This window comes from Anomaloglossus baeobatrachus, chromosome 5, assembly GCF_048569485.1.
Source record: "Anomaloglossus baeobatrachus isolate aAnoBae1 chromosome 5, aAnoBae1.hap1, whole genome shotgun sequence".
NCBI classification, from domain to species: domain Eukaryota; kingdom Metazoa; phylum Chordata; class Amphibia; order Anura; family Aromobatidae; genus Anomaloglossus; species Anomaloglossus baeobatrachus.
Genome location: NC_134357.1, coordinates 250,113,208 through 250,132,684, shown reverse-complemented (window position 1 = coordinate 250,132,684; position 19,477 = coordinate 250,113,208). Strand labels below are relative to the sequence as shown.

Below are 19,477 nucleotides of genomic sequence, written 5' to 3'. Positions count from 1 at the left end.
AACTCATTGAATGAGAAGGTGTGTCCAAACTTTTGGTCTGTAGTGTGTGTGTATGTATATATATATATATATATATATATACACACAGTATATATTAAAACGTTTCCATATTTTTTTAGCCCCCATAAGAACCTTGCATCAGTGATCGTCTCATCGCTTACAATTCCAAAATATTGCACTATATAGTATCATTGGGGTTCTCCAATGTAGCTCATCCAGTGACAGCTTCACAAGATCAGGGTGACAGTTATGGGAACCTTCAGTTGTCATAGTAACTTATCACTGCCTGTCAATTTAAATGCAAAGATTGAAAGCGGCGTATATATAGTGTTCGGTGCTAAAAGTTACAGGTAGATGGCGGCTTTTATAAATTAGCTAGCTTCTGTATGGTATGAAGCAGGCTCACCTCCTGAGCTGACATTATACTTTTTCTTAGTGACCTATGATGAAAAAGTATGTCATAGGCTGTTAAGGGGTTAATAGCAGCTACCAATCAGATTGTACAATGTATGCAATTCAGAAGCACATCATCTTTTTAAGGTGGATTCCACTCAAAAAAACAACCAAAAATGTTCTAAAAAAGCTCAAAAGAATAAATATGTGCATTTCTATGTAACTAAAAGAAATATACAAAACCTTCAGGAAAAAAGGCACAGGTATTTCCTGCAATGTCTTCCACTTGAAAAACCTGGCACGTTTGCTCACCTCAACAGGACATCATGTGCACATTCCTTTTGGGTTCGTTCAGATGCCCGATTTTTGTATCAGAGTGTTCCATGTGTTTCTCAGATACCACTCATAGCTATAATAGTGAATGGAACCGTTTATATATCCATGACGGCTGTAAGCATGTCCAGTGTACAGTGCATCGATGTTGGAACAACTGTCAGTCAAAGTGCCGGAAAACGCTTACAACAGCTGCACACAATCCTAAAAACGGTGACTGTAGCCATGCTGGAACCCCTCTATGACTGAAAGCCACCGGCTCCGAGTAGTAGGTATAAAGTTCATTTTCTCCCAGTAGCCGCCTTTTTAGTACGGCAGACAAGCACCTTTCTGACACTATAAGCCTGCAAATGAACCCAATATCTGCAGGTTAGTAGCGTTATCTGACGTGAGAGGTTCCCTTTAAAAAAGGTATTGTTTCACAATGATAACATACGTGATAATTAATTGTATATTAAAATGTTTGTAAAGCCCAGTAATGTGAACCAAAACATCACAGTACACATAATGGCAAGCATTAAAAGTGCTACCTAGGACTTGAAATATTTATTGCGTTAATTGACATATCCTGCCCTGGAAAGTATGAATGTTATATAATGAATCAGAACATCAAAAGTAAATGCTAGCATATAGTTAAATGGAATTTGTCAATAAAGGCAGGTCTCAATCTTCTTCCCAAAACTGCAAATATGGTTTTTCAGGTCTCTGAAACATAAACCCTCTGACACCATTATATCTTCTATTTATTGCTGCATTTCCCAAGAAATCAGAGTCTTCCTCATGCGTAAATTAAGCATTAAGTGCTCTGGATGTGACACGGCACTTAAGCCACGTAGTTGTTTCCCTGCCCAGCACCAGCCTCACTGTCTGATCTCCTTACTTGGCACATGATATCATAGAGACAGTAAGCTATCAATCAACTTATAAAGAATGGTGCTGTGTGGGGAAACGACTTTCAGAGGCCCAAGCTTGGTAAGTGCTCAGTTATGCCCACAGCACTCAACACCTAATTTGTGTATAACTGAAATCTCTAATTTCTTGGAAATGCAGCAACAGATAAAATAAATAAAGGTGTCTCTAAATGTACATTTAAAGACTTTCACGCCCATATATGAGGTTTGTGTGGGGTAGATCTTATTGATAGATTCCGTTTACATATGCTACTAAGCTCTGAAATAATATCTTAATTTGATTCATGTCCCTTTTGATTTCAGGATTGTCGTTTGCCTTGCTTGCTGCAGTTCCTGTTGGTTATGGCTTGTATTCCTCCTTTTTTCCTGTATTGACATATGTTTTTTTCGGGACCTCCAGGCATCTTTCAATTGGTAAGTGCAAACCTTCTTAAGGGGAGTCTAGTAAAAGGCAGTGTTTCCCACTGTAATCTATTTTAGTCACTAGTTTTGCTGAATTGACCAAACAAATTTGGCAATGTCTACCAACTAAGGATTTTTGTGTACCTTTTCCTGTATTAGTACTATTATACGGTACTTAACTATGGAAACTTAAAATATTTACTTCCATCCCATTTTCGAAACCTAACAAAACACCCTTTAATTTACCAATACAAGTCTTGATGTGAAGAGATCCATTGTTTAACTGACCCCCTTGATCTGGATCTGCCACCATTAATGGTCCATGTCTGCAGTTACCTAATCTAAAGGGCACTTTGCACACTACGACATCGCAAGCCGATGCTTGCGATGCCGAGCGCGATAGTCCCCGCCCCCGTCGCAGATGCGATATCTTGTGATAGCAGCCATAGTGAACATTATCGCTATGTCAGCTTCACATGCACTCACCTGCCCTGCGACGTTGCTCTGGCCGGCGACCCGCCTCCTTATTAAGGGGGCGGGTCGTGCGGCGTCATAGCGACGTCACACGGCAGGTGGCCAATAGAAGTGGAGGGGCGGAGATGAGCGGGACGTAAACATCCCGCCCACCTCCTTCCTTCCGCATAGCTGGCGTGAGCCGCAGGACGCAGGTAGGAGATGTTCCTCGCTCCTGCGGCTTTACACACAGCGATGTGTGATGCCGCTGGAACGAGGAACAACATCGTAACATCGGTATTTCCCAATTCATCGAAATGACCGACGCTACACCGATGATACGATTACGCCGCTTTTGCGCTCATTACTCGTATCAAAAAGGCTTTACACACTATGATATCGCCTGCGACGCCGGATATGCGTCACTTTCAATTTGACCCCACCGACATCGCAGCTGCAATGTCGTAGTGTGCAAAGTGCCCCTTAAGGCCCCTTTACACACTGCAACATCGCTAGCGATATCGCTGTAACGTCACCGGTTTTGTGACGTAATAGCGACCTCCCCAGCGACATTGCAGTGTGTGAAACGCATCAGCGACCTGGCCCCTGCTGTGAAGTTGCTGATCACTACACATCTCTCAGGACCATTCTTTGGTCCTTTGTTTCCCGCTGTGCAGCATGATCACTAGAAAGTCTCAGTGTGTAAAGGGGCCTTTACAGCGACTTCGTTAGCGACTTCCCTTTCAAAAAGCTGCTTTACAACGTCCCCAATGACTAGCTAGGTCATTCTGCAGGTCCGCATTCGCTGTTGCGTCGTTTTCCAGGTCTGCCTGTTTGACAGCTCACCACCGACTCACCAGAGACTTTGTAGCGATCCCGGCCAGGTTGGGATCGCTGGTGGGATCGCTAGAAAGTCTCAGTGTGTAAAGGGGCCTTTAGACTAGCAATGAAAAGGAATGTATTTCACCCTCTTCCCAGAATTTGGGCAAATCCACTTGTTAGAAAAATGTAGAATAGAAAAGAAACTTTGCTGCCAAGATTTACAATTATATAGGAAACTTCAATCAGATTAATTGATAATGGAAATTGATGTGTTCAATCAGCTCATGAAGATCAATATAACAGAAATCATGTCTATATACTGTGTGTAATACACAAACAGTACGATACAAATTCTCCCTAAATCTGTGTGTTCGCAACTCATCACTTGACTTAGATGGGTGTGAATTGTCCAAATTTCATTGCTTTTCCTACACAGCGTTTCTCAAAAAATACTGCACATACACATTCATTGATCCAGTTGTTTAAACCACTGTGGATAACAAACCTTTCTCCCACATAGTTGCAATGCTGAACCAAACTGTAATACTATAGCTCAAAATACTTTTACTGACTGTCTGCTAAAAGTTTGAAGGCCCTCAAGATTATTACTACATCTTAGAAAGTGTCCGCTAAAACTTTGAATGCCTTCAACATTAGTACCACGTTTTAGAAATTATCAAATAGGTCATAGACAAAAAGGGGAAAATAAATTTTTGCAGTTTTGTCATAGTGAAAACAATCACAATCCCCTGTACGGACAATAATATAGAATATACTCCCAAACAATTGAATACTTAGTGCGAACACACTTGAGGAAACTAAATTCCAATATAAAAACTAATTTTTATTGAAAGATAAACATACAATATAAATATGTGCATTTTCCATATAGTCAATAATGAGGTAGGTGGATTAACTCACACCCACCCACCTGGGAAACTAGCCACATCAACCCATCTTTACTCCATGAGCTAAATAGCAAATACTAGATCTAGTGAGCTTATAATGGAGGAACACTACAGGATCAAATAGTCCAATATAGAGACAAATAGTTCAAGACTTACCCATAGTATGAAATAGAGGGTCTAAGCTGGCAGTCCCAGAGTGGGTGAGTGAGCAACCTTTCTCCCGGACGCGCGTTATTGCAAATGCTTCATCAGCGGGGTGCAGGCAAGTGGATTCCAGTTTGGACACACCTTCTCATCTCTAGAACAACTGTTAAGAGGATACTTTGTGCAGCGGTCCTTCATGGTAAAATAGCTGCTAGGAAGCCACTGCTAAGGACAGGTAACAAGCAGAAGAGACTTGTTTGCGCTAAAGAACCCAAGGAATGGACATTAGACCAGTGGAAGTCTGTGCTTTGATCTGATGAGTCCAAATTTGAGATCTTTGGATCAAACCACTGTGTCTTTGTAGAAAAGGTGAACGGATGGACTCTACATGCCTGGTTCCCACCGTGAAGCATGGAGGAGGTGTGATGGTGTGGGGGTGCTTTGCTGGTGACACTGTTGGGGATTTATTCAAAATTGAAGGCATACTAAACCAGCATGGCTACCACAGCATCTTGCAGCGGCATGCTATACCATCCGGTTTGCGTTTAGTTGGACCATAATTTATTTTTTAACAGGACAATGACCCCAAACACAGCTCCAGGCTGTGTAAGGGCTATTTTACTAAGAAGGAGAGTGGTAGGATGCTACGCCAGATGACCTGGCCTCCACAGTCACCAGACCTGAACCCAATCGAGATGGTTTGGGGTGAGCTGGACCGCAGAGTGAAGGCAAAAGGGCCAACAAGTGCTAAGCATTTCTGGGAACTCCTTCAAGACTGTTGGAAAACCATTTCCGGTGACTACCACTTGAAGCTCATCAAGAGAATGCCAAGAGTGTGCAAAGCAGTAATCAAAGCAAAAGGTGGCTACTTTAAAGAACCTAGAACATAAGACATATTTTCAGTTGTTTCACACTTTAAGTATTTCATGCCACATGTTGTCATTCATAGTTTTGATGTTTTCAATGTGCAGCTACAATTTTTAGAGTCATGAAAATAAAGAATACTCTTTGAATGAGAAGGTGTGTCCAAATTTTTGGTCTGTACTGTAAATGAAGCTGCACACACACTACATTGCTTAGGGTACGTGCCCACAATGAGTTTTTATAGCGTTTTTGCTGCCTCAAAAATAAGGGAGCAGCTGATGCAGAAGATGCATTCAGCTAACCTCCCATAGTGTCTGCAAGGAAACACCACCATCTGCTGAATGAAGGTAATTAGAGCAGAAGATAATTCCAGTACGCGGGAACTAAACAGTAAAGTTTGTGTTTCATGGGGGTAAGATTTTAGAGGAGACACTAGGTCAGATGACAGTTGTGCCACAGGTGCTAAATGTAAATGGGCTCGCTGGGGAGTTGTTGGAGCCAAAATCATGTTCCAGGAAGGTCGTGTGGCATTGAAGTGAGCTTAAAGCCCCATCACCACAAAAAGGTCCTAGTGCGGTCAGGTCCCAGAGAAGGCCTGAACTGAGAGGAAGATCCATGACCCAAACTGAAATGATGATTGGTAACCTAAGCTAAGTAGAAAACTCTCACCTGCGCCAGTAGAAGACAAATGTCAGCACCAGTAGAAGACCATGTCCTGCACTAGTAGAAAAGTGTGATCAGCACCAGTAAAAGACTTTGACCCGATCTGACCTAGGCCTGTGACATGTCCAGGCTGTAACAGAGGACCATATCTGTGGGTCATTGCTTCCTGCACACATACTGTATTTGGTATTTCGTGGGGACTTAGGCCACGCAGAGGTGGCCAGCCCTTATAGTGTATAAGGAAACCCCGATTTGGCCTTATGGCCAAGTGAGGAACGTCTTTGACTCTCCTAGGGCCTATACACTGTATAGTATTGTTAAGTTAAGTAAACTACAGTAACAAATAGGGTGACACTGATGTCTTCTTGCTAGAGGGATCTAGAGTACGATAACGCTGATGGTGACCATTAGTTAATGATAGGAGTAATACCCTGTAACTAGCACTGTGATTGTATTTCAGAAATTTGTGTTGCTGATTTACTTTATGTGAAGTACTCTAATTTACCACCGCTACTTGTGTCATATCATTATGTCTCAGAATCCTTAATTTGCATAAAGTTAATAAAACCATTGGCTCAGTTACCACTGACTCCTCATTCTCTGTATCGTTGCATCCAATCACCTGCTAAACTTTAGATATAAACTCACCTGTGGTGCCTGTTTCCAATTGTGTGTACGCTGCCAAAAATCCAGAGGTGAAAAAACAATTTTGCCTGATTTCAATGTGATGGTGAAGATATAAATAGCTTATTTTATCTGGAACATTGTTCTGATAGATTATAGATTACTAATGAAGAGTAGTGACTGTGCAGTAACTATGGAGAGCTGACTAACGTTCTTGATTCTTTAAAATGTTTGTTTCTTTATCAGGGCCATTTCCTGTGGTCAGTTTGATGGTGGGTGCGGTTGTTCAGCAAATGGCCCCAGATGAAGCTGATACTGCTAAACTAGAAGACAACATCAATACACAATCCAACAATACAGACTTGGAAACGAGAAGGGTTTTAATTTCAGGAACACTCTGCTTCTTAATTGGAATTATACAGGTAACATAATGATGTATCATCCTCATAAGATGCATATTTGACCATTATTTCTTAAGGGAATCTGTCAGCTGGATTTCACCCCCTAAACTATTTTTATGAGCATATAACTCTTTCAATCACAAGTCCAGCAATATTTTTACATGGCCAGTCAATTCCTCTGTTACTGAGAAATTAGCATTTGAATCAATATGCAAATGAAACCAAAGAGCAATTTGTGGATCTGAAGCTTCTGCCACTCCAGCTCTATCCCGCACCAAGCACTGCCTCCTGCTTGACTGTGAGCCTTTCTGCTATCTGACTTCAGGCAAAGGAGTAGTCAGTTCATTAGGAGGTGACAGTGCTGGTTGGAAAATAGAGCTGGAGTGGCAGAGGCTTCAAATCTACAAATAGCTCTTTAGCTTTATTTGCATATCAATTCAATGCAGTGACCGAAAAATGGTCTGGCCATGTAAAGATATTGCTGGACTTGTTTTTGAAAGAGCTGCATGTGCATATAAATAGTTTTTGGAGGTGAAATCCAATTTTATTACAACCCTTTATACAAGGCTGACTTAGTAATTCAATACAGTGAGTTAAGTCAATGCAGCTAATTATTGTGCATAGCTCCCAAACCAGATGTTTATGTTTCTCATTGCTGAGTGGTTGTGTGGTGGTCATTTCTGATGGTTCAGGCATTCAAAAGTAATATATTTAATGATTTGCGATTCATTTTGTGTGGTTTCAATTCATCTGGACACAAAAATGTCATAAATGTCATATGGAAGATAAATAGCGCAATGATCAAGAACAGGGATGGGCAAGTTTTTATAGTCCTCTGTGAAGCCATATTTGCCCCATACATCAGAAAAATGAGGTCCCTTTACCCAGGGTGGCACTTCAGAAAGGAGTATATATGATAGAGAGGTGCAGGCTACGCTCGTGGTTCTGTGATTGGGGGAGGAAACAATTTTAATTCTCAAGACATATCTGACTTAACATATAAATATACTGTATAATGAGCATGTGTGTGTGTGTGTGTGTATACAGTGGCAAAAAAACTGTTATTGTGAACAGTTGAAGATGAAATGATCTCTAAAAGGCATAACGTTAAAGATAACACTTATCTTTTGTATTTTCGGCAAAAACTATATATATCTATAATTTCATCTTTTACATTCTTAAATGAACAAAAAATGAAAATGGACTGAGGCAAAAGTTTGGCCAACCTGCATGGTTAGTAAATAGTAGTGTACCGCCCCGCGGGCTCGGCTGCGACCGCCGAGCTGCTCGGATCCGTGCTCGTACTGCGGGTGGTGGCTCGAGCCTCTCACGGACCCGGGGGTCACGTCGCTCTGCAAGGGAGTTGGCGCTACACACGGGGATTTGGGTGTTTGTTTTGGAATGATAGTTCGTGATGCCACCCACGGGTTGTGGTGATTATAGACACCACCGCTGCGGTGAAGGTATGGGGGCTCCCGGGAGCGGTGTAATGGCGCAGCTAGTTGTTGACCCCTCCGTGGGTAGGGGGTGTTGGTCCCGGGGCCCGGTAGGCGAGGGTCGGGGTGCAGGGTGAAGTGTTGCGGTGCAGTGCGGTGCGGTGCCTGATGGCACTGGTGTACTCACTCTGACACAAGACACTGGAGCCTCTGGTAAACCAAACGGAGTGATGAACGGGGCCCGCAGCCGTCTGCAGCTTCTCCCAGAATAGGTTGGTGGTTTCCTCCTTTCTCCTGCACCTCTGTGTGTAAATGTTTGACTCCTATGCCTAGACACCGGTAGTCCGCTCCCCGACTTGTATATGCCGTAGGAGCCCGTTTGCCCGCAGACGCTGGCCCTTTGGGTCTCTATGCCTTGGCGGTGGCTTTACCCTGTATGGTTGGGCTGTTGTCTTCTAAAGGGACTTGTGTGGGATAGGTCCTTAAAGCCTGCTTTACACGAGACGACCGATTGTGCGATAGCACAATCGATCGTACCCGCCCCTGTCATTTTTGCGTCTCGGGCAATTAGTTGCCCATGGCGCACAAACTCGTTTAACCCCTGTCACACGTACTTACCTTCCGGACGACCTCGCTGTGGGCGTCGAACGTCCACTTCCTGGAGTGGGATGGACGTTCAGCATCACAGCGACATCACACGGCAGCCGGCCAATAGAAGCGGAGGGGCGGAGATGAGCGGGATGTAAACATCCCGCCCACCTCCTTCCTTCCACATAGCCGGCGGGAGCCGCAGGAGGCAGGTAAGCTGCTGTTCATCATTCCCGTGGTGTCACACGGAACAACGTGTGATGCCACGGAAACGATGAACAACCGCCGCCATTTTAATTAAACAATTTTATGAAACCTAGCGACGAGTACACGACTCACGATTTGTGAGCGATACTGCGTCGCTAGGAGGTGTTACACGTGTACGATGCCGGATGTGCGTCACGACAACCGTGATCCCGACGATGCATCGCACGATCAGTCGTCTCGTGTAAAGCCCGCTTAAGTCCAGTCCGCAATCAGTTGATTCGACTAGGCCCTGTCGGTTCAGGGCTTTGTACTGGGTCTGAGTACTCTGCCTGGTGCTCCGGTATCCAGTTGGCTCCCCGGTTCGGTTCCGGCAGGACACTGCCCTGTTCCGGTCCCTTACGGTTCCACCGGTCGTATTCCCGGTCTCCTGCAGGCGGCCACCACCGTCTGCCTCCTTGCCAATGGTGACTGGGCTCCAACCCAGCCACCGGAGTGGTCTATGGCAGGCCTGAGCGCAGGTCTGCCTCTGGACTCAACCTTTTTGCTTCACTGTCAAAACCACTCTCCTTTAGAACTTGAACTTGACTACTTAGGTTCCCGCCTCCAGGCCTGTGAACTCTTCGGTGGGCGGAACCAGCCACCTGGCTCCGCCCCCCTGGTGTAGCCATCAAACCTGGAGGCTGGTGACAAGGTTTTTAGGTTGGCTGGTGTTATCTAATTGGGAGGGGGGTGTGGTGTTGTGTGTGTGACTACCTGGAACGACCTGACTAGTCCGGGGCATCACAGTAGCACCCCCTTTGGCAAGTATCACAGCTTGTAAATGCTTTTTGTAACCAACCCTGAGTCTTTCAATTCTTGTTTGAGGGATTTTCATCCATTTTTCCTTGGATATCCTTGGGTTGTCTTGCATGCACTGCTCTTTTGAGGTCTAGCCACAGATTTCAATTATGTTCAGGTCAGGGACTGTGAAGATCATTGTAAAACCTTCAGCTTCGGTCTTTTGAGGTAGTCTGTTGTGGATTTTGACTTGTGTTCAGCATCATTATACATTTGCAGAAGCCATCGTGTTTTCAACTTCAGGTTTTTTACAGATCGTGTCATGTTTTCATCAATAATTTGTTGACATTTCATTTAAATTATTCTTCTCTCTACCCATGAAATGTTCCTTTTACCATTGGCTGCAGCACAACCCCAAAGCATGATTGATCCACCCCCATGCTTAATGGTTGGGGTAATGTTCTTTTTCTGAAATTCTGTGCTTTTTTTTTCACACATACCTTTGCTCATTGTGGACAAAGCGTTCTATTTTAACCTCATCGGTCACCAGGACTTGTTTCCAAAATGCATTAGGCTTGTTTAGATTGTTTAGATGTTTTTTTCCATACTTCTCATGCTGAATTTTATGTTGGTGACAGAGAAGAGGTTTTCTTCTGATGACTCTTCCACAAAGGCGATATTTGTGCAGGTGTCTCTGAAAAGCAAAACTATGTACCACTACTCTAGAGTCTGCTAAATTGAAGAGAGGATGGGTTCTACAAATGGATAGTGATCCTGAACACATGTCAAAATCCACAATAGACTACCTCAAAAGGAGCAAGCTGGAGATTTTAAAATGGGCCTCACAGTGTCATGATTCACGTAAGACTCTGCTTTTGCAGAGCCATTGTATGTATTTGTTTTCCTGCTGTCTGCATTCTCCAAGGTTAGGTCAGATGGGAGGAGCCTATTCTGTTGTGCCTCGTTTCGGGGGTCACGCTGCCCTATCTTGGAACTGTTTTTCTTAGTACACAGCCAGTGATAGTTCCTGCTCTGCAGTGTGCACTTCTAGTTCCTGTGAGTCTTTTCTGATCCTGCCCGCTAGCTAGTGTAATGTGGCGCGGGGTGGTAGTCGTGGGCGAGGATATCGTCTTTCGCACCCAGGCACGCTACATGAAAATGGAGGTCCTGGCTGTTTCACTCCAGAGGCTATATGCATTGGCAGGCCGCATGTTGCCGGTGGTTTTGGCTGGCCAGGACTAGATGGTACACAGTTTATTGAGGGAGACCACAAGTTCATAAAAAATATTGTTTTACTGAACGTTAACTTAACAACAACAACAACATACATAAGAAATCTTCTTGCATATTTCAATATCACAGAGGATGATTAAGCACACATTCATTTTAGTCGTTCCAACCTCCATAAGGCCTTTTCTTCCCTTCACTACCCAGCCTAGTACTACATCACAGTCCTTGGAAGTCATTCTCCTCCTCAAGTAGTCCCACGTCTTTTCCCTCCTAGAGGGGTATCGCCAATATGGCTGGACCAAGCTATAAGCTACTTTAGACGCCTCAGGGACACTCGCTTAACCCTAGAACGCGCAAGCATAACAATCTACCATAGAAAACAAATGACCTAGCAGGCCTGCGAAGCCCCAGGTATGCGTTCTAGGGTTAAGACCCTCACTCTGTTCCTTGTCCTGCGCTGTCTAGCACCAGGACTCGTCTCTCTCTGTCACTTGTTCCTTCAGTCAGAGTGCACTGACCCGGCTCCACTAGATCACTCTGTGTCACAGTAATCTTCTCTTTCTCAGTTGTTCCCCCTTTTCCTTTGTCACACTATTCTATGTAATGGTCTCCCTCTCTTCAGGACACCCACATCATGCGGCTCTGCTGCTCCTCAGACCTGACGTCTGTCTCTGTCACAGGCTGGGCCCTAACTGACGTTCCCACAGCAACCGTTTCTCTCCCTCAGCAGCAGCTCTTTCCCTATTGGCTAATCGTAGAATCCCATCTGTCACCTGTCTGTCACCGGGCAGATTTAACTTTTCACCTGCACCTGTAACACCAATAATACCTTATTAAGCATTATACATTATATACTACATAACATTACACCTTATACCAATACACATACTGTACATTACATCTTCAATACTGCTACACCTCTACATAGTAACATTCTCTACTCTGCTACATCTTATACATTACAATACCTTACACTATACACTTTATATCTTATCACATATATATATTTAACCCCTTCACCCCCGGCCACTAAAACACCCTAAAGACCGGGCCATTTTTTGCAATTCTGACCAGTGTCACTTTGACAGGTTATAACTCTGGAACGCTTCAATGGATCCTGGCGATTCTGAGATTGTTTTTTCGTGACATATCTTCATGTAAGTGGTAAATTTAGGCCGATAATTTTTGCATTTATTTGTGAAAATTTCAGAAATTTTGCGAAAATTTTGCAATTTTAAAACTTTGAAAATTTATGCTTATAAATCTGAGAGATATGTCACACAAAATAGTTACTAAATAACATTTCCCACTTGTCTACTTTACATCAGCGCAATTTTCGAAACAATTTTTTTTTCGTTAGGAAGTTAGAAGGGGTCAAAGTTCATCAGCAATTTCTCATTTTTCCAACAAAATTTAGAAAATAATTTTTTTCACATTTGAGGTGACTTTGAGAGGCCGAGGTGACAGAAAATACCCAAAAGTGACCCCATTCTAAAAATTTTAAGCTTTGCCCAACACATGGTTGTCTAATGGTTAGACAGAGACCTGGAGAGGCGAACAAGCAACAGTGTCTTGCACAGACTGTGAAATTTGGTGGAGGATCAGTGATGGTCTGGAGATGCTTCAGCAAGGCTGAAATTGGGCAGAGTAAACTTTGCGAAGAACGTATGAATCAAGCCACATACAAGGTTATCCTGGAAAAACAGTTGCTTCCTTCTGCTCAGGCAATGTTCCCCAACTCTGAGGACTGTTTTTTCCAGAAGGATAATGCACCATGCTACACAGCTAAGTCAATCAATGTGTCATGGTCAGCCCAATCTCCAGACCTTAACCACATTGAAACCTCTGGAATGTAATCAAGAGGAAGTCACAAGCCATCAAACAAAGAAGAACTCCTTACATTTTTGCACCAGAAGGGGCATAAGGTCACTCAAAAGCAGTGTGAAAGACTGGTGGAAAGCAGCCAAGATGCATGAAAGCTGTGATTAAAAATGATAGTTATTCCACAAAATATTGATTTCTGAATCTTCCGGAGATAAAACATTAGTATTGTTGTTTCTAAATGATTATGAACTTGTTTTCTTTGCATTATTTGAGGTCTGAAAGCAATGCATTGTTTTGTTATTTTGACCATTTCTCCTTTTCAGAAAGTAAATACAATTTTTTTTTGCTTGGAAATTCAGAGACATGCTGTCATTAGTGTATACAATAAAAATGCAATTTACATTTTACTCAAAAATAAAAATATAAAGAGAAAAATCAGAAAAACTGAAAATTTGGAAGTGGGCTCTTAATTTTTGCCAGAGCTGTATGTATGTGTATATATATATATATATATATATATATATATATATATATATATATATATATATACACAGTACAGACCAAAAGTTTGGACACACCCTCTCATCTCTAGAACAACTGTTAAGAGGAGACTTTGTGCAACAGGCCTTCATGGTAAAATAGCTGCTAGGAAACCACTGCTAAGGACAGGCAACAAGCAGAAGAGACTTGTTTGGGCTAAAGAACACAAGGAATGGACATTAGACCAGTAGAAATCTGTGCTTTGGTCTGATGAGTCCAAATTTGAGATCTTTGGATCCAACCACCGTGTCTTTGTAGCAAAGGTGAATGGATGGACTCTACATGGCTGGTTCCCACCGTGAAGCATGGAGGAGGAGGTTTGATGGTGTGGGCGTGCTTTGCTGGTGACACTGTTGGGGATTTATTCAAAATTGAAGGCATACTGAACCAGCATGGCTACCACAGCATCTTGCAGCGGCATGCTATTCCATCTGGCTTGCGTTTAGTTGGACCATCATATATTTTTCAACAGGACAATGACCCCAAACACACCTCCAGGCTGTGTAAGGGCTATTTGACTAAGAAGGAGAGTGATGGGGTGCTATGCCAGATGACCTGGCCTCCACAGTCACCAGACCTGAACCCAATCGAGATGGTTTGGGGTGAGCTGGACCGCAGAGTGAAGGCAAAAGGGCCAACAAGTGGTAAGCATCTCTGGAAACTCCTTCAAGACTGTTGGAAAACCATTTCCGGTGACTACCTCTTGAAGCTCATCAAGAGAATGCCAAGAGTGTGCAAAGTAGTAATGAAAGCAAAAGGTGGCTACTTTGAAGAACCTAGAATATAAGACCTATTTTCAGTTGTTTCACACTTTAAGTATTTCATTCCACATGTTTTAATTCATAGTTTTGATGCTTTCAATGTGAATCTACAATTTTCAGAGTCCTGAAAATAAAGAAAACTCTTTGAATGAGAAGGTGTGTCCAAACCTTTGGTCTGTACTGTATATATATATATATATATATATATATATATATATATATACACACACATATTGTAGCGGGATGGGGGTCCCCCAGGACGACAAAGAGGCAGTGACCCAAAAAGTCCAATCAACATAAGTTTATTTACCGCTGCTGCACAGGATATATGTCCTCCAGGATACAGCCAGGCTATATACAGTCCATAGGTTACCACGTCACACAGGTACCCGCTGCCGTAGAAGATGGTCTTACTGTACCCCGTACTTCTTTTCAGGGGGCCCACAGACCTGTGTTATCACACCACACGGGTCTGAAGTCCTCTCAGCTTCTTGCTCTGCAGCTTACAAAGCAACTCTGCCCCACCCAGGCCTTTACAAGGAGCTTTTAAATGAGAACTGTGGCCATGAGCCACCTGCATAACCCAGACTGGATGTTAGTGGACTGACCACTATGTAGGGCTCTAATATGTTTCTGTACGCATTCTGGGAGATACGTACCGTCCGTCACATATGAATGTCCCCACTATCTCACAATGTATACTATATATATATATATGTTACGAGGGGGACCCGGGGAAGCGTGCCAAGATGGGAAATGGACAGCTTCCGCCGGTCAAGGTCCACTGTGCGGTGTAAGGGACCGCTGCTATGGTCAGGAAAGAGTGAGCGGGTTGCTGCTAGTGATCGTCTGGAACGTCACAGACGATCTATGTACACCGGTCCGCCCTAACCCGTGAGGGTTGTATGGCTCGGGGCTTCTCGTACGGTGTACCTGTTGCACGGGGACGCACAGAGGTGCCTACACACGTGTGCCAGCGGGAGTCACAGGAATATGGCACGGGGGTAGCACAGAGGTGCCCACGCACGTGTGCTTCAGAAACCAAGTGAGTCCGACAGAGACTCGAGGAGCTCACCTGGGACAGGAACACAGCCTGCTAAACGGGATACTGCCGGAGCAGCAAGGCAGGGGCAAGACCTGCAAACTAGGTGCTGCCTGAGCAGCAAGGGCAAAGCCCACAAAAGACAATAATGCCTAAGCAGTGGCGTGGCAGCACGCTGCCAGACATCCAAACATAGAAGGACGGTCGCGCCCTGCCATGATGGCAGGGGGAGCTTTTAAGGAGGTGTAGCTCCACCCAACGGCGGGCGCGAAACGGGCGTGACCCAATCAAGATTCGTGACATCCTGGCCCAGCCAGTCAGGATTCAGCACATCACCAGCCTCGTCATCGGGCCGTGTGATATCAGTGAGCGAATCAGAAGACGTCACGTGGAGCACATGCTCATCTTCCTGCCTCTGGGAAATAAAGGCGGGATTCCCGGTTTCACAATGTGCAGAGACATGGGAAGTCTTGCTGCTTCCCTGAGCATCTATTCTTTGCACACTGCGCAACCTCCCAGAGCCTCCATGATGCTGAGCAGGAGAGCTCGTGGCAGGCAAGGGATGGGAGACCGCTCCATTCCTTGCAAGGGGAGAACCACTAGGTGTCACCCTTCTGCTGTGTCTCTGAGAAGGCAACTCCTGCAGACTGCGCAGTCTCCCAGACCTTTGGCGCTGCTGAGCAGGAGGGCTCGTGGCAGACAAGGAATGGGGGACCACCTCACTCCTTGCAATAAGAGAGCCACGACGTGTAACATATATATATATATATATATATATATATATACTGTATATATACACTGTGTGCAGAATTATTAGGCAAATGAGTATTTTTATCACATGATACTTTTTATACATGTTGTCCTACTCCAAGCTGTATAGGCTACAATAGACAAGCCACCGTGCGGAACTTTAAACCCGGGGATCGGGTGTTGGTATTAATCCCCACGGCGGAGAGTAAATTCCTGGCTCAGTGGCAAGGCCCCTATGAGATAAAGGAAAGAGTCGGGGTAGTTAACTATAAAGTATTGCAGCCCGGTAGGCGGAAACCTGAACAAATATACCATGTCAACCTATTAAAACCTTGGCAGGAACGGGAAAGCCTGATGGCTGTTTTTTCCCCATCTCCCTCCTCTTCGGGTCGTTCACATCCGGCTCCAGCGACCTCCAGAGAGGACGAACCGGAAGTAAGGATTGGAGAAGCCCTCACCAAGACACAGAGGCGAGAGGCCAGACGGTTGGTTCAGCAGAACCCCGATGTCTTCTCCGAGCTGCCCGGTAGGACCAGTCTGATACGACATGATATTGTCACCGAGCCCCACCTGAAGGTACGCCTGAAGTCATACCGGGTACCGGAGGCTCGACGACAAGCCATATCGGAGGAAGTAAAGACAATGTTACGCCTGGGGGTAATCGAAAAATCCCGGAGTGAATGGGCTAGTCCGATTGTCCTAATACCAAAACTCGATGGCTCCTTAAGGTTCTGCAATGACTTTAGGAGATTGAAGGAAATATCCAAGTTCGATCTCTACCCCATGCCCCGGGTGGATGAGCTGATTGATAGGCTGGGACAGGCGCGATATTTTACCACGCTCGACCTGACCAAGGGGTACTGGCAGGTGCCACTGACGGAGTCCGCAAAGGAGAAAACCGCTTTTGTTACGCCGGAGGGTCTCTTCCACTATGTTGTCTTGCCTTTTGGGTTACATGGCGCTCCGGCCACGTTCCAGAGGTTGATGGACTTAGTGCTGGAACCCCACCAGGCGTATGCATCAGCGTACCTTGATGACATCATTATTTACAGCTCCGATTGGCAGACCCACTTGGAACAGGTACAAGCGGTGGTGGACGCGCTTCGAACAGCCGGATTGACAGCCAATCCCAAGAAATGTGCGTTGGGACTCACGGAAGCCCGCTACTTGGGCTACGTAATAGGCCAAGGAGTGATTAAGCCCCAAATTAACAAGGTTGAGGCGATCCAGAAGTGGCCTAGACCCCTGACCACGAAGCAGGTTAGGGCCTTCCTGGGTATCGTGGGGTACTACAGGAGGTTTGTAAAGGATTTTGCGGGACTATCAGCCCCTTTGACGGACCTTCTCAAAGGCAAGAAGTCCGTCATGGTGCGCTGGACTCCGCAGGCCGAGGACTCCTTCCGGGCCCTGAAGGGGGTCCTGTGCGGACAGCCCGTTCTTGTACACCCTGATTTCCGGAAGGAGTTCATAGTACAGACTGACGCCTCGGAGGTCGGCCTGGGGGCAGTGCTGTCTCAGGTGGTTCAGGGGGAGGAACACCCCGTCACCTTCTTAAGTAGGAAGCTCACCCCTCCCGAGCGGAATTATAGTGTAGTGGAGAAGGAGTGCCTGGCGATTAAGTGGGCCTTGGAGTCCCTACGCTATTACCTGCTGGGACGTCAGTTTCGCTTGGTGACGGATCACTCTCCACTGGTCTGGCTCTTCCTCAGGACAAATGTAGAGAATACTATAGCCTATATATAGCTATAGTATTCTCTACATTTGTCCTGAGGAAGAGGACGGATATGTCCTTGAAACGCGTAGACCTGTGAAAATAAAGAAAAGAGATTTACTAATTTCATCTTGATTCCTGTGGTTCGGCGCGGTATTTAAACCTGCTTTTCTCCCATCATCTGAAATTAGGTAGAAACAATAACATACCTCCCTAGCAGGCTGTGCAAGTAGCATTAATCGTGAGCTGGCCAAAGGTTCTATGAGAGGAGAGGAGAGGGAGTTAGACATAATATATGTGCGAGCTAGGAGTTGTGGAAGCAGGTACATACCTTAGTAGTGAGGGAACCTCAGGTGGAGCGTGAGGTGACGCGTTTATGCCGGTGAGAGGGCTATTTATGTGGTGAATGGGGGCGTCCACTTACTGTGTGGCGTGGAACGCACCTGTGATCATAATGTGAACGTCGGCGCGATGACGCAATGCCCCGCGCATGCGCGGTAAAGCAGGACGCCGAGGATTCGGCACCCCGCGCATGCGCGGAAGGCAGAGCGCTCGCGTCGGCGCATAGAGAAGCCTGAGCGCGTGCATATTGGGGCACACAGCCGGCGCGAGCCCCACGGGGCGGGGCGCCAGTATGACGCCGCGTCTCGTGAACGCGCGCAGGGCAGGGGACCCCGTGCACGCGCTACAGTACGTGAGCTAGAGCAGTGGGGGACAGTGTCACTATACAAACCTATGCTGGGGTGAACAATATAGTGAAGGTGACGTGCTGGAAACAGGTGCGATCAGGTGACATGGGAGACCTAAGGGTGAAAAAAGAGGATTAGTGAATTGTATGTATGGAACGGACACACGTTTCGTGCGAAAATACATACGTGTGTCCGACACCATAGGAAGACATAGGTCTACGTGTGTACCTGTCTCCGGTACGTGAGGAAACTGACCATACGCGTACCGGAGGCACGTACGTGTGAAAGAGGCCTTACTGTGTACCTTTGGACATGCAAACATCTGTTACATACTTTGCTGCCTATGAATTTTGTGACCATTTCATGTTGTCACATCCTTTGTGCCCTCACCATTGACCCATTACTATTTTTATAAGAGTACATAATAATAATTTTTTACAGTATATGTATATATTGTGGTAGAGCCACTCTCTCAGCAGTAGGAGATGGATGCAGGAACACCTCACGTGTCGATTTTCACCTGGTTTATTATCATCAGCCGCAATCCATTTACAAAAGACAGACTACTTCCTCCAGCACAGGAAAATACAGAACAGACCATGAGTGCTTCCAGAGGCCTGGCTTTTACCTCTGGGACCACACCCAGAGGTGGAAATATGGTGAACGGCCATCTCACCCATCTCTTTAGCTGTCCACAACAAACCCGGCCCAGGTAATACAAATTAACCCTCTCAGCACCGAATATGCTGGAGTACTACATCCGGGTTCACATCCCTAATTGCAGTAGTTGCAGCGACACATATCTCCCCTCGTGCACATCACCAGTGATCACATCACAATATATATAATATATATATATTATATATATATATATATATATATATATACATATATATAGTGGGTACGGAAAGTATTCAGTCTCCTTTAAATGTTTCACTTTGCTTCATTGCAGCCATTTGGTAAATTCAAAAAAGTTCTTTTTTTTTCTCATTAATGTACACTCT

General features: G+C 45.0%; 1 protein-coding gene across 1 annotated transcript in view; it reads left to right on the top strand.

Moving 5' to 3' along the window:
* The window catches only part of LOC142311164 (pendrin-like), a 173,241-nt gene that overhangs the window by 62,181 nt on the left and 91,583 nt on the right, over positions 1 to 19,477 (top strand). Inside the window, exons 3-4 of the mRNA XM_075349343.1 lie at positions 1,941 to 2,051; positions 6,764 to 6,939. Of these exons, the coding sequence (XP_075205458.1) occupies positions 1,941 to 2,051; positions 6,764 to 6,939 (287 nt within the window). The remainder of the gene's footprint in view (positions 1 to 1,940; positions 2,052 to 6,763; positions 6,940 to 19,477) is intronic.